Source organism: Lycium barbarum, chromosome 12, assembly GCF_019175385.1.
Source record: "Lycium barbarum isolate Lr01 chromosome 12, ASM1917538v2, whole genome shotgun sequence".
Classification (NCBI taxonomy): Eukaryota; Viridiplantae; Streptophyta; class Magnoliopsida; order Solanales; family Solanaceae; genus Lycium; species Lycium barbarum.
Genome location: NC_083348.1, coordinates 94,701,229 through 94,717,194, shown reverse-complemented (window position 1 = coordinate 94,717,194; position 15,966 = coordinate 94,701,229). Strand labels below are relative to the sequence as shown.

The window sequence follows — 15,966 nt, the reverse complement described above, 5'->3', positions numbered from 1 at the left end:
AACACTGCCTCCAACAACCTCAAGCCACCACAGTGATCTGCGGTAGGCAGATCTAATAATATTCTAACTTACTCCCTCCGTCCCATATTAGTCGTCTTTTTCGTTTTTACGCCCTAAAAAATCATAAATAAAAATACATAACCTTATATCTCTTTAATAAATTACACTCTAATCAATACTGAGTGCTTTTAAAAATAATAACTGTTAAGGTTAAAATAGGAAAAATTTAATTAATTTTATCTTAATTTTATAAATGGACAAATAATTTGAAACAAATATGCTTAATAACGTGGACAATTAATATGAGACTGAGGAAGTAACATAAAAATCCCTATAAATAACCAAACACGTGTGATCTTTCCTAAATACGCTATCCCAACTGATCCTCTCAACTTCTTAGACAAAAATAAAAAAATCAATCACTGAAAAATAGTCCTCAAAAATGTCTAACACCGATCACCAATCACCACCTACTATGGATGGCAACACCTTCGTTGCCATGTGCCTTGCACGTGCCGGCGTAGACCGTATGTTCGGTGTGGTCGGTATACCCGTTACTTCCTTAGCGAACCGGGCGGTCGGGTTAGGTATCCGGTTCATTGCTTTCCACAATGAGCAGTCCGCCGGTTACGCTGCTTCAGCCTACGGTTATCTTACGGGTCGACCCGGAATTCTTCTCACCGTTTCGGGTCCGGGTTGCGTTCATGGGCTCGCTGGACTTTCAAATGCAGCCGTTAATACATGGCCCATGGTCATGATATCCGGGTCATGTGATCAGAAAGATTCGGGTCGGGGCGATTTTCAAGAATTAGATCAAATTGAAGCTGTTAAACCCTTTTCTAAATACTCAGCTAAAGCTACTGATATATCGAAAGTTCCAAGCTGTGTTTTCAGTGTTTTGGATTGGGCCGGGTCGGGTAGGCCTGGTGGTTGTTATTTGGATCTTCCTACTGATGTGCTTCATCAAACTATTAGTGAAACTGAAGCAGAGAAATTGATTAATGAAGCTGAGAATTGTAGGATTAAGGAGGTTGATGTTAAATCTGTTGTTAAGCATTCGGAAATCGAAAAGGCGGCTGGTTTGTTAAGGCAAGCAGAGAGGCCTTTGATTGTGTTTGGGAAAGGGGCAGCAATTTCTAGAGCTGAAAATGCTTTGAAGAATTTAGTTGAAAGTACTGGAATACCCTTTTTGCCAACACCAATGGGAAAGGGTTTATTGCCTGATAATCATGAGCTAGCTGCTACCGCCGCCAGATCACTGGCAATCGGTAAATGTGACGTGGCGTTGGTGGTTGGCGCGAGGCTTAATTGGCTTTTGCATTTTGGAGAGCCACCAAAGTGGTCTAAGGATGTGAAGTTTATCTTAGTTGATGTTGATAAGGATGAGATTGAGCTAAGGAAACCATGTTTAGGGTTGGTTGGTGATGCTACTAAGGTTGTTGAGATGTTACATAAGGAGATTAAGGATGACCCTTTTTGTCTAGGGAAGTCTCATCCTTGGGTTGAGGCATTAACCAAGAAGAGTAAGGAAAATGTTTCGAAAATGGAGGCGCAGCTGGCAAAAGATGTTGTGCCATTTAATTTTATGACACCAATGAGAATTATTAGGGATGCAGTATTGGAATTGGGAAGTCCTGCTCCGGTTGTTGTCTCTGAAGGTGCGAATACTATGGATGTGGGGCGATCCGTATTAGTTCAGATGGAGCCAAGGACTCGGTTGGATGCGGGGACTTGGGGGACAATGGGAGTTGGTTTGGGGTACTGCATTGCAGCTGCTGTTGCTTGCCCTGAAAGGCTTGTAGTAGCTGTTGAAGGGGACTCGGGATTTGGCTTCAGTGCCATGGAAGTTGAGGTTCGTCGTCTTTCTCTCTTTTTCTTGTCTTTTCTGTCGATCCTATGTTAATAGCATCTGACTGACTTTAGTTTGTTACCTTAGATAACTTCTATAGGCAGTTAATGTCCTTCCAGTTTGTTGTAGATTGATGATTCTTTTGTAGTTTCATTATATAATTGCTTACTGGTAATTTCAGGTGTTAGTCAGATTTAATAGTCAACAGCAGTTGCTATCTTTCTAGAGTACATTGGTTTTCAGAACTGATATCACAATTGGAATAATTTAGACTTCTTAACATTGGATTAATTTTTATATGGCGTTTGATGTTCTCTTGTGGAACTTCTGCACAGATCTTAACCTGTAATGAACCACTAATTACAGTTATGTACTGGACCATATTTTGCTAACCTATGGAGCTGAATATTCATAGGTTCTTGCTGCAATTTCATTAAGTTAAAACCCAACTGATTTTTCGTTCACATGGTAATGTAAAGTGGATTCTTGTGATCTGTTTTGGATGTTGAAATCAATACTTGGTAAAATTGATAAGCGCATCCACGCTTTAAGATTGATTAAGCAAAATTATCAGTTTCATTTTCTATCCATAGAAATATGGACCAAACTTCATAAGTACACGATTACTTTAAGAACATCTTGCTTTGATACCCTTAAAAAGCTACTCGATGGGTCATTGAACCCACCAGCTGTTCGTCAACCAGCAGTTATAATGACTGAAACCTATTCCCTTTCCCCTTTTTTTCCTAGTTCTTCATGTTGGGCCCATAACCTCTCTATCAGTACTTGCATTTATCTTGTGCTACCCTTTTAGATAGGTTCTAGGGTGAGTTATGATTTCTCTTACCTATTGAATAATGCCTGCAATGTCAGTTGCTTAACTTTTTGTCCCCTGGTGCCTATGGCGGTGACCTCTTACAATTGTGAGGATTTGTTAGTCCTCCTCGTTACTTAAGGATACTGTGATCTCTTTTTAACTTTTTGTTTAAAACTTTATAGCATTGATTACACTCTTTACAATGCAACATTATACTGCAACACATACGTAAAATCCTCAGTTTATTCTAATTCAGTTGCTAGGGAAGGCATTCCTTCTAATTCCGAGTTACATTATTATTTAGAATAACTTACCTATGGCCCATTGGCCCCATATTAATTTCTTGGTTTACTTTCATTTACACTTCTTATTCACAGTAATTTATTTACTGCAGACCCTAGTTCGCTATCAGCTCCCCGTTGTGGTTATAGTCTTTAACAATGGCGGAGTTTACGGTGGTGATAGGAGGAACTCCGAAGAAATCACCGGGCCTTACAAAGAAGATCCAGCACCCACCTCTTTTGTTCCTGGTGCATCATATCATCTTCTAATTGAAGCCTTCGGAGGAAAAGGATACCTTGTTGGGACACCAGATGAACTCAGATCTGCACTTACTGAATCTTTTTCTGCTAGGAAGCCTGCTGTTATCAACGTAACAATTGATCCTTATGCTGGTGCAGAAAGTGGGAGGATGCAGCACAAAAACTGAGGTTGGAGGTCTCTGATTATTTATGTATGTATATGATTGCTGAAGTTCAGTTCTTGTCTCTGCCATTGAAAGAAGAAGAAAGATTGCTGTTGTGACATGGTATGAACTTCTCATCGGCGGAGGAAAATAATAGCGAAGGGAATAGGATAAGTGAATGTCTCTCCTTAATGATGGCATATTCTTAATGTTTGTATGAAGGATATTTTTAAGTCGTCGAGTTTATAATCTGTGTTCAATTAGTGTCGTCACTGATAGAGGATGGTCTTGAGTTAACAGTTGATAGTGATGAATGAATTTTCGTATACGTAGTAGATGAAAAAATAATGTATTTGCCATAAGTACTTACCCTTGTTACGGAATGAAGGTTACTTCAAATTTATTATCTAAATCCCTCAGGTGTTTTATTGAGTTCCTTGATATGTCTCCGTTAAATCATTATTTAGTCTGCCTCCTATTACTATCTTTAAAAAAAAAATGTCCCTAGGAGGTTGCTCCAATTCAAAAAATGAAAGAAAAAAAACAAGAAAAAAACAGAAAAAAAAAAGAAAAAAAAAGAAAAGAAGACTACTACTGATATAACGTTGGTTGCTAATACCCTATTACTCCCTCCGTCCCAGAATCTCTTCATTCCATGATTCGATGAAATATCTTGAATTTTATGTTGAATTGCTAGGTGTATGTACATGTATCAATCACCAGAATTTTATTCTGGTGGGATCAATTCAATAAAAGAAAAAATGCAATTCGAGTCGGTCTTGAAACAATTCATTGCATTTTCTCCTAGACTTCCTAGGTAAATTCATTTTATTATTCAACAATGAGCCACTAGACACTATGTATCTACTGCACATACTTATGCATATATACTTATGTTTATAATATATGTACATAATTTATGTGGCACTTTTCGGTTTTCGAGAGTCCTAAACTTTGAAGCTAAATTGGATTAGATTAACTTAATATTCTAAAATTAAAATTTATATATTTGAAAACTACATGAAAAGTATTATAATTTGTAACTTTTTTCATATCAATTTGATGAAAAAATATATCTTAAAAGGTTAGTCAAAGTTCGTACAGTTTGAATTTTGAAAAACGAAAAGTGTCACATAAATTGGGACAAAGGAGTATCATATTATTTCTTTCCCGCGTTGTGCCCACACCACACTAATAAAGGTTGAAATCTAGGACGTGATTTGGGGATCTCTTAAATTACAATGACTTAAGAAGTCTCCGGTAACACAAAAGGTTTGTATAAGCACGACTGAGTCATCAAATAGCAGACTACTTGGATTAAATAATTCTATGTAACTGGAGCACTAATGATTGTCTAACTCATACAGTAAACTATTATATGTACAATCAAAATTTTAGCAAATGAAAGGGACTATTGGTATGCACGGTCCAATTCAAATCACAGCTGCACCATATATCTGTATCTATTTTTAGAAAATTTAAACAAGGCTGAATCCATGGAAGAGCAGCTACTGGAAAATGGAGAGAACAGAAGATTTATAACAACAGGTACAGGGGAATGGGATACTTACTATAAAGAACTGAAGAAGTTGACTTATATAGCAGCACCAATGGTGGCAGTTTCAGTGTTGCAGTATCTATTGCAAGTTGTATCATTAATGATGGTGGGACATCTTGACCAGATTTCCCTGTCAAGTGTTGCTATTGCTAATTCTATAGCCAATGTTAGCGGTTTCTCTCTTCTTGTAAGTCCTCTTATCATTGTGATTGCTAAATCTTAGAGGTTTGTAAATGAGCGAGTTAAGTCACATTTGTACGGTTCAAAGCGGGTCGGATTAATAAATGGATCATGATTCACCCCGTCCAAAGCTTGATTGGGGTAAAATGGTTTGGTAAGGATGGACGGGTCATAACTCAGCCTGTCCAATATGGTCCAACATCCCTCCTTTTTCATTTTGCTGTTTGAAAAGAAAAAAGTGAAAAACAATATATTTTTTCTTAAATTATTTGCTCAAGTTACAATATTATGTATCTCCAAGTTTGATTTTGTAGTTCGGGCTGCATTTTGACTCACAGGGCTACACCATTTGATCTGTTTTCACCCAATAGTTTGATGGGTCATTTTGACTTCTACCCGTTTTCTCAGGTAGCCAAACATGGTCATAACCCCATCGGTTTAAACTTGAGCTGTTAGGCCAGTTACACAATGGGTTGATTTTGCATTTCAACCTTAGACATGGTCATCAAATCAGTGATCACCTTAACTTCTTAATAGGACATGAAAACTTTTAGCAAAATTCTTATGTTGAATATGTAAATGTGAAACAGTCGGGGCTGGTTGGTGGTTTGGAGACTCTGTGTGGGCAAGCATATGGCGCAAAACAATGGCAGAAAGTCGGTAATTATACTTATAGTGCAGTAATAGCTCTACTCCTTGTGTGCATCCCAATCAGTATCTTGTGGTTCTTCATGGACAAGCTGCTCATTTTAATGGGACAAGACCCTGTAATTTCTGTTGAAGCTTCTAAGTACTCTATTTGGCTTATCCCTGCACTATTTGGAGGTGCAATTCTTAGGCCCCTATTCAGATATTTGCAGATTCAAAGTTTGATTCTTCCGATGCTCCTTAGCGCCTTTCTGGTTTTATGTCTCCACATATCTCTGTGCTGGCTTTTCATATTTCAGTTGGGACTAGGAAAATCAGGTGCAGCTATAGCCTTTAGTTTTTCAATCTGGACTTTTGTAGCATTACTTGTGTTTTACATCAGTCGATCGAGTTCTTGTGAGAGGACTCGACCTCTTTTGAATAAAGATGCCTTCCTTGCTATCGGACAATTCTTTCGTTATGCAACTCCATCTGCTTTAATGGTTTGGTAAGAAGTACGGCTTTTGCTATTAAAGAATCTTAAGTAGTCTTACTACATTTTTGATTAATTTTTCTTGATCTGTTTTTCTGCAATGGAAATCGTCATAGCCTTAAATGGTGGTCACTTGAGATACTTACTTTGCTATCTGGCCTTTTACCAAATCCAAAACTTGAAACATCAGTACTGTCAATATGGTATGTATGCACCAGTCATGATAAACCTATTTTATGCTCAATTCATCGCTTGTATATATAGTACTGATCCTCATATTTTCGCTGATCAGCTTAACAATTTCTGCATTACATTTTGCTATACCATTTGGATTGGGAACTGGTGCGAGGTTAGTTCAATATTCATGCGTTTCTTAAAACTTCAAAATCATCACAAGAATATGCATCCTTGCTATGTCTTTAAGACTACAATTTCTGGCTCAAGTACAGCACGAGGGTGTCGAATGAATTGGGATCTGGTAATCCTCAGAAGGCTCTCGTGGCAGTTAGAGTTGCGATGTTTCTTGCAGTTGCAGAGACAGTTGTGGCGAGCACAGTAACCTTCTTATGCCGCGGAGTTTTGGGTAAAGCCTATAGCAATGATCAACAAGTGGTGGATTATGTTGCTGCAATTACCCCTTTTCTGTGTCTAACAATCATCACAGATAGCTTACAAGCAGTCATTTCTGGCAAGTCTTCTAACTACCTATCATATCTTTCTATGATCGTTAAGTAGGCATTTAGACAATATTTATAGCCTGTTTGGCCAAGCTTCTCTAAGGTCAAAAGTGATTTTTTTTTTTTTTTAGTTGAGGTGTTTGGCCAAAATTTTAGGAAAAAAGTAGCTCCTCCTCAAAGGTACTTTTTTGAAAATCACTTTTGAGAAAAAAACACTTATAGCACTTTTTAAAAGCTTAGTCAAACATTAATTGCTGCTCAGGAGTGCTTTTCAAATTGATTCTCACCAAAAGTACCTTTTTGAAATTCACTTTTGAAAGAAAAAAAAAAACTTTTCAAAATAAGTTGATTTTAAAAGCTTGGTCAAACAAGCTATGTTGAAGTTTGAATAAAGAGTACATGAAGTTGAATTTGAAGAAATAGTATTTTATGTAGTGTGATTTTTGGGTTATGTTGGAAATAAACAGGCATAGCTAGGGGAAGTGGGTGGCAGATTATTGGCGCATATGTAAATCTAGGAGCATTCTATCTAGTTGGAATCCCAGTTGCTGCTGTACTGTGTTTTCTTGTAAATCTGAAAGCAAAGGGGCTTTGGATTGGACTGTTGGTTGGTTCTGCTGTACAAGCAACTAGTCTTTCCCTCATACTAGGTTTCACTGATTGGCAAAAACAGGTCCACTTTTATTTGTTTCTCCTAATTTTCATTTTGATCCTTAGTCTTTTTTAACTATCATCTCTTGCTTCACCAATATTTTTGATGGATTTTGCAGGCACTAAATGCTAAGAAGAGGATATCAGAAAGGAGATCATCAGAAGAGAATGAATAGAGGGGACTAATTCAAGGAAGACATGAAGAAAAATAGAGGATCACGTTTACTTATAATTTATGTTAACTTGGTTGTGTACACGTTTAGGTTATATTTATTGCTATTGGCTATAAAATCAAATCTGATCTGGTGCAAATCCCGTTGATTTATATTATCTCCAATTAAGAAGATAATTAATGTATGAGGGTGCATCTGCGAAAGGGATATAATCAGAGCCTTTGGATCTGTTTTAAAGGTTGACGTATGGGCAAAATTTATTTATTTGCTCAGTAAGTAATCTCTGTCCCGTTTAGTAGTCGATAAGTATGGACTATGGACAGAGTTTATGAAACAACGAAGTCTATGTTTCTTGAAAATATTTAATAAGTTCATAATTTATACACAAATTAATTTCATTTTTGGTTCTTAATTAGTATCCAAATTCTGCGTTAGTCCTGCGCGTCTTCAGTTTATTCCAATCGAATCTGGATTTATGAGGTTTGACATATAGAGTTGTAATTAGACATAGGCAGACGCAAGCAGTTTCAATTTCATTCCATGTACACTTATTATCATGATTACATGGCTTCATATGTTACATTTTAGGTTCCTTCTGAAAAAATGATAAATTGAAAGGCGCATTGTTAGAATAATATCACAATTAAAGGGTGCAAGTATGAAATGAGCCTGGAACCAAAATGACGCAAAAAAGGAAGCCAAGCGACCAAAATAATGTGCAAAAAATAAATAAAAAAAAAGGTAGGCTGCATGATTTTTCAAGCGTGTATGAACGGACTAACGGCACATTAAAGACCGTTTGCTAAGTTTATGTTTTAAAGAAAAATACATAACGCATGAAAAATGACTTGCAGTAGGCAAACCCAAACTTGATAGACGAAGCAGAAATCAACATGTTTGGTTCTTTGGTCCTTTTTTTACACATTACTTTGGTTAAAAAAATACACATCATTTTGGTTCCTGACTTTTGTCCCCCTCCCCCCCCCCCCCCCCCCCCCCCCCCCCCTTCTTTGACATACAACTTGGATTATATAATCTTCTCAGCAAGGGAATGCCAGATCCAATTTTGAGGTCTGTGTTTGAACGCAAAATTGATGCAATAAGCCAACTAGGACATAAAAAAAATCCCTTGGAAAGGACGTATTATTGGTAGCAATGTATGGAAATCGTACAGAATATGGTAACTGTCATTCTTAAAAGTTAAAACTGCCTAAGTTTGGTTAATATCCTTATATAATTTAATGGTAAAATCAACAATATGTATGTATTAATGCAAGTTAATTGGGAGGCCATACTAGTAGTCAATTGGGAGCCTTTAAATAGTCCAGATCAAACAAAAGACATATGGGATACTGCTACAACAACTAAAATTGTATTTAATAATGGCTAAAAAGATGAGGGGAGAGAACATTTACAACATGTAAATGACAGAGCAAGCATATCTTTCTCTGACTACAGCAATCTTAGAATATCAATATATAAAAGTTCTAATTGTTAGAAACAACATGTATAGAAGTTCTAATTGTTAATATCAATATATTATAAGGGTCTTCGTCTGTTGAAGTGGCAACAAGTAGAACTATCATGGAAGAGGAGTTGCCACAAAGCTGGAAAATAGAAAAGAGATGGCAGATAAGTTGGGAAGCTTTATCTCAAGAACTGAAGAAGACGAGTCGCATTATTGCTCCAATGGTGGCAGTCACAGTGTTTCAGTACCTTTTGCAAGTTGTATCAATCATGATGGTTGGACATCTCGGACAACTAGCCCTGTCTAGTGTTGCCATCGCTACTTCTCTGACTAGTGTCACTGGTTTCAGCCTACTTGTAAGTCCTCTCTACATTTTAGTTTAGAGGCAAATTCAAATTTAAAGTTAGTTGATTTAGGCTGAGTGTGATCTTATATATATATATATATATATATATTTTTTTTGTATGATATATAGTCAGGGCTAGTTGGTGGGTTGGAGACACTATGTGGACAAGCTTATGGAGCTCAGCAATACCACAAACTGAGTTCATATACTTACACTGCTATAATCTCTCTGTTTCTTGTATGCATACCAATCTGTGTGTTATGGTTCTTCATGGACAAGTTGCTTATATTGACTGGACAAGATCATGAAATCTCAATTGAAGCGCACAAGTATTCATTATGGGTAATCCCTGCTTTGTTTGGTGGTGCAATTTCTAAATCACTAGTTAGATACTTGCAGACACAGAGCTTGATTCTTCCTATGCTTCTATCTTCCTTGGCTGTTTTATGCTTCCATTTGCCCATAAGTTGGGCTTTCATATTCAAATTGGAGCTAGGAAACATTGGAGCTGCTATAGCCTTCAGTATATCCACCTGGTTGTATGTGTTATTTCTTGCATTTTATGTCAAATTTTCTAGCTCCTGTGAGAAGACTCGAGCGCCTTTCTCCATGGATGCCTTCCTTGGTATCCGAGAATTCTTCCGTTTGGCTGTCCCTTCCGCTGTTATGGTTTGGTAAATATTCATCTTCCTGAATAAGTCATCAATTGGATGAAGTATTTACTTATTGTTATCTGAATGCCTCAAATATTCTAATATGGCAATACTCTTATTGTAGCCTAAAATGGTGGTCACTTGAGGTGCTTACTTTGCTATCAGGTCTTTTACCAAATCCAAGACTTGAGGCATCAGTGTTGTCAATATGGTATCATATTCTGATCCACAACCTATTCATATTGGTTGAATTTTGGTCAATTTCAGTTGAAATACTTCTGATATATCTTTTGTTCATACTCAGCTTAACAATTTCCACTTTACACTTCACTATACCATATGGCTTTGGAGCTGCTGCAAGGTTTGACTGAATTAATCATCAACCATGTCCATATTATTACTTCATTTCTCTTGTGTGTTGTCTTAATTTTATTTTAATTTTAAAGTACTCGTGTTTCAAATGAATTGGGAGCTGGGAATCCTCGAAGGGCTCGAATGGCAGTTCAAGTAGTATTGTTTCTTGCAGTAATAGAGGCAGTAGCGTTAAGTACAAGTCTGTTGGGAAGCAGGCATATACTGGGAAGAGCATTTAGCAATGAAAAGCAAGTGGTGGATTATATTGCTTCAATGACTCTTCTATGTTTGTCCATTGTCACAGACAGCTTACAAGCAGTCATCTCTGGTTAGTTTCCAAGCATACATCTTTTGCAGTTTTATTTGTTGACTAATTCGCACGTAGTTTAGTTACTTAAATGTGAAAAAGGTGCATTGACTATATTTAAATTTAACTTTATTAGTTTTCTAAAAAATATTGCAATGTAGTTGGACTAAGATTAATTTTCTAACAATAAAACAGGTATAGCAAGGGGAAGTGGATGGCAGCATATTGGGGCATATATAAATCTAGGGGCATTTTATTTGACTGCAATTCCCTTAGCAGTGGTGTTAGGATTCGTTCTACATTTCAAAGCAAAGGGCCTTTGGATTGGAATAGTGGTTGGTTCTACTATACAATCCATTATTCTATCTATTGTAACATGTTCCACAGACTGGGAAAAACGGGTTAGATTTTTTTTTTTTTTTTTTTTTTTTTTTTTTTTTTTGGCATATTTCACGTTTCTCATTATACATTCTAGTTATTGAAATTTTTTGAGAATGGACTATGCAGGCAAAGAAGGCAAGAGAAAGGATACACGAAGGAAGATCTTAAGAAGCCCAGTGATACAGAAATATGCCTTTTTATAACATATTTCTTGGATTAGAAATTAGAATGGGGCCATTGCCATTTGTAATAGCTACTTTAACTTACACTTGTCAAGTCCTTAAGCTAATTGTTATACATCTAGAAGTAAAAACCTTGTATTGAATCATCTGGTTATACTAGAAATTAAGGATCTTTTTATTACAATTGTCTTGATTTTTAAAGCTTTGACATGGTTGAATATCCGACTTTACTTCTCTTGAAGTCATTATCTTCCTATAAGAAGTCAGCAAATAAGTACATAGAGGGGCAAAGACACTCGGTCAGTCTCACGCTAACGCTTCGTCATCTTCATACTCGCATACAAGCCATTAGCTCAAACATGGGCGGCTCTGAAATTGGTGGCCTAAAGATAAAGTTTATAAAAAAGTCTCAAATATATTTTAACTAAAACGCGTGCATCTCGTGTGCCGCACGTGCGTCATACGTGCATCCTGCATCAATTAATAAATTCTTTTTAAAAATCACATATTTTGTTGATCTTAGATTTTGATTTTTATCAATTTTATTTTTAGAAAGCGTCTTTCCGCATATAGTAATTGTGATTTTGCAGGCAATAAAGGCTAAGAAGAGGATATCAGAAAGGAGATCATCAGAAGAGAATAATTAGAGGGGACTAATTCAAAGAAGAAATAAGAAAAAATAGAAGGCCACATGGGCTTAGGACTTATGTTCAGATTGTTGACAACTCGTTTAGGTTATATGGCTACAAAATCAAATCTAATCAGGTGCAACTCCCGTTGATTTATATTATCTCCAATTAAGTATAATCAGAGCCTTTGGATCTGGTTTAAAGGTTGACTCCATAGTATGGGCATAATTTACTAATTTTTTCAGTAAATAATCTGTCCCGTTTAGAGGTGTATTCTCAGCAACTGCGTGTATTCTTACCGTCTACGTTGGAAAATGGGCATAATTACTCTACAAAATATGGTACTGTTACAATATGAATTTCTCTTCTTCCTTTTATTTTCACCGTGCAAAAATCTCACGAATAGGATGATTTCCTAACTTCCTTCTTTTTCTTTTTGTTTTATCGGGAAAAAAAATTTGCTGTTTTTTTTTATTGGTTGAACCCGTCTCTTCGTCAAGAATACCTGTTGAATATTTTTTTCAACCTAAAAAATCCACCATCTATTGCGTTTATGACCTTAGCCGTTATTTTTGTATTGTTAGTTTATAAAATGATACAAAATTACGAAGCTCAAAGATCTCAAACAGCTAATCATGAGAGGTTACTTAACTTGTTTCGAGGTGTCCAATATTCTGCCATAAAAGATATAGGCGTTAGTGACACAATGTGTCACATTTGCCTATCGGAGTTCGAGCAAACGGAGTATATATTGATGCTGCCGTGCGGTCATATGTTTCATCAACGTTGCATTTCAACTTGGCTGGCTCGGAATCCCACATGTCCAACTTGTTGCCGCGATTACAGTCGCATCCTAGCACAACGATTCAGTAATTTAATTAATCATCTTGTAATAATTATAGAGTACAGTTACTTTTAGACTATGATTTACAAAGTAGAAAATTCAAAAAATGTATTACTGCCACTAAGTTTAATTAATGTATGAATCATGTTTATATACTTTTTTTGGGTACAAAGTATATACTTTTTATTTGGTTTGGTGCAATAATTAAAAAGTTTTATTGTCGGGTTTCATTAATGTCTCTCGCTATTTATTTCTAGTACTATTTTTTACTTCACTTTACTATTACTACTAAGTATATAGAAGCGTCGTTGAGAGCAGCTTGGGGTCGTGGGGGTATTTTGGGAATTGACATACAATTTAATAATAATATATAGATTTTAATAATTTGTTTTCATATATAATAAGAGAGGCAAAACAATATTAGGATGCCAAGTGTTTCTAAATTAAAAATCTATCTATATATAATAGGAGAAGCAAAAGCATAATAGACTGATAAGTGTCAGCATCAGAAAATTTAAAAATAAAATAAAAAAGACAAAAAGGGAAACAATTTTTTTTTTTTAAAGAAAACTAACTTTGCACGTTCTATACCCCAATTTCCCCAGCCACACTCACAACCACAAACATGCACGGTTTAAACTTTAAACATCAACAAAAACACCTTTTAAAACATCTCAATTTAAAAATAAAAAAAATAAAACCTGAAAGGGTAAAAAAAATTGCAATGAACGGATTAACTCCAAGTTCAAGTTTTCAGGAAATTCAAAAAAAAATAAAAAATTGAAGGATAAAAATATCTGAATTGAGATACAAAAAAATTGACGTTAACTGTAAAGCAGTTTCTTTATATCTTTAAAACTATTTGTTAGATTTTTTTGACATTTATCTAAGGTACATTTTATAATAATTGTGGAAGACAGTGGAAGAGAAAATATGTGATGATGTTTTGAACAATTTTTGAGAACTAAAAGGTGATTACTTTCCCCATGCTATCGTTAAAACATATTAAAATTAGATAAAAAAAAAATTAAATGGAAAGACAATATATCTTAATTGAGTTAACAAATTTGAAACATTGTGTTACTATTTTTCTCCGCAGATTAGGAGCCCGTTTGGATTGGCTTATAAGTTGTTTATAAGCTGTTTTCAGCTTTTTTGAGTATTTGGCTGGTCAGCTTAAAGTCATTTTGTGCTTAAAATAAGCTCAAAAAAATAATTGAACCCATTTGACTTAGCTTATTTAACGCAGCTTAAAAGCTAAAATCAGCTTATAAGCCAAAAAAAATAAGTTAAACTACTCTAACTTATTTGTTTTAGCTTATAAGCTGTTTGCAGCTTATAGGCATAAGCCCATCCAAACAGACTCTAGGTTGAAAAAGAGGAGTTCATACTTTTTCAAATGAGCTTAAATTTAGGAATGTGGGTCTCCACATTGAGTTTGCATGCCTTCTATTTAGGAACGCTCTTCTCCCATTTAAAATCAATTTTCTCTCGTCTCATTTTTAATTTTTTATCGTCTCTCTTTCTTTTCTCTTTCTCACATCTATTTGCATCAATATTCTTCCCTCTTTTGGTGATTTAATGCATTCCTTATATTTTTCATTTTTTTAAAAAACTTCATCAATTTTAGTGTTTTCATTTTCTATATGCAGATGGTGATGATTGTATTAAAGGAAGTGATGAGTTCATTTACTAAAATTTTCTTTGTTTAGTATATTTAGGCCTATACTCAAGTAAGTATTATTTTTCTTTGTAATTATTTGATTTTGTTCGTTTAATTTGTACTGCTAATTATTATGGGAATAGCTATTCAAAATAAATATTTAGTACATCTTTATTGGAAAAATTATGGAAAAGGAAAAAAATAGTTCAATAATAATAATTATATATAATTGATTCTTATAACAATTTATAATCTAAATAATATGAATTGTTCTCTGTAAAATATAATTTTGGAAAAGGAATGTCCATATAATGTTGAGTTAGTGTCTCGAAGGCACACACAACTACTTATTTATAGGGTTACAACTGCATTCAAAGTAACTGATAATTCCTTTAAGTGAAAAGTTTTGCTATGGCAGATGTGAAGATCTTTGAACTACAAAAACTTCCTCCACAAATTATTGAAATACTCATTGATAAAGTCTTGAAGACTCAGATAGATGAGTTGAGTATATATGGTGTGTCTATACTGTAAGTTTTTTTGCCTTTTTAATCGCTCAAATATTTTTTTTTAAAAGAAAAATGTCTATAATAATGAGTGCAAATAAGGTAAGAAGTTTGTTCTAATCGTCATGTTTTTCCAGAGAAGAAGCAGTCTACAATTTTTATCGAATATGTTATTCTTTGATATTTATGTACGTGCTGAAATTTTATATATATATTGTCTACAGCAATGTGTGCAGTTAATTACTAAATTTGTTCTAATCGTTAATTTTAAACAAAAAATACTCTTCAATTTATTTCTTATTTGTGCCTTTTAACTATTTATGTACAAAGATTTTATATTTTTTGATGTTGATTAGGTGTAAAGCTATTCACAGGATATTGTTATCGAAAAATATGTTGTTGCATCTTACTTATATAAGGATCTATTATAAGGTTACCAAGTTAAGTGAAAATAATTTAAAGTTCTTACAAAAGTTGGAGAAAGGAGATAAACATGCCCGTACTATTCTTGGGACGAAGCATGCGAAGTATATCGCTTTCTTTAATAGAAAACATATAAAGAAGTTGAAAAAAGAGGTTGATTCTTCAATTCCATAGACTCTATACAATTATGGGAGAGCATTGATAAAAGAAAACGATAATGAGGGTATTACATTATTGTGACCGCCTATGAAACCTGAATACCATAGAGTGGAGTTGATGAACTATAAAAAAAAAAAATCTTTAAAAAATGATTGGGTTCGACGTCAAACAAATTTTTGCGTTCTTCAAACTCAGGGAGATAAACATTTAAAGAGATATGAAATTGATATTATAGGTTTTATGGAGGCTGAAATAACTTGACCAAATACATATTGACAGTTTTAAGCTTTGTCAGCTAATTATTGATCACATGAGTGGTTTTGATTTTGATTTTATGTAAT

At 34.8% G+C, this 15,966-nt stretch overlaps 3 protein-coding genes across 3 annotated transcripts; all 3 read left to right on the top strand.

Moving 5' to 3' along the window:
* The first annotated feature begins 356 nt into the window (after nt 1-356).
* LOC132623613 (2-hydroxyacyl-CoA lyase) lies at nt 357-3,763 on the top strand. The gene is made up of 2 exons (XM_060338389.1): nt 357-1,852; nt 3,061-3,763. The coding sequence occupies exons 1-2, from the start codon at nt 443-445 to the stop codon at nt 3,373-3,375; spliced, it is 1,725 nt and encodes a 574-aa protein (XP_060194372.1). The 5' UTR covers nt 357-442; the 3' UTR covers nt 3,376-3,763.
* Nucleotides 3,764-4,416: 653 nt separating this feature from the next.
* LOC132623614 (protein DETOXIFICATION 14-like) lies at nt 4,417-7,833 on the top strand. The gene is made up of 7 exons (XM_060338391.1): nt 4,417-5,096; nt 5,680-6,224; nt 6,326-6,412; nt 6,502-6,558; nt 6,659-6,897; nt 7,354-7,559; nt 7,657-7,833. Exons 1-7 carry the CDS (start codon nt 4,848-4,850, stop codon nt 7,711-7,713), a joined length of 1,440 nt encoding a protein of 479 aa, XP_060194374.1. The 5' UTR covers nt 4,417-4,847; the 3' UTR covers nt 7,714-7,833.
* A 1,461-nt stretch (nt 7,834-9,294) lies between these two features.
* LOC132623615 (protein DETOXIFICATION 14-like) lies at nt 9,295-11,508 on the top strand. The gene is made up of 7 exons (XM_060338392.1): nt 9,295-9,534; nt 9,654-10,198; nt 10,302-10,388; nt 10,482-10,538; nt 10,624-10,859; nt 11,034-11,239; nt 11,346-11,508. The coding sequence occupies exons 1-7, from the start codon at nt 9,295-9,297 to the stop codon at nt 11,385-11,387; spliced, it is 1,413 nt and encodes a 470-aa protein (XP_060194375.1). The 3' UTR covers nt 11,388-11,508.
* The last annotated feature ends 4,458 nt before the right edge of the window (nt 11,509-15,966 follow it).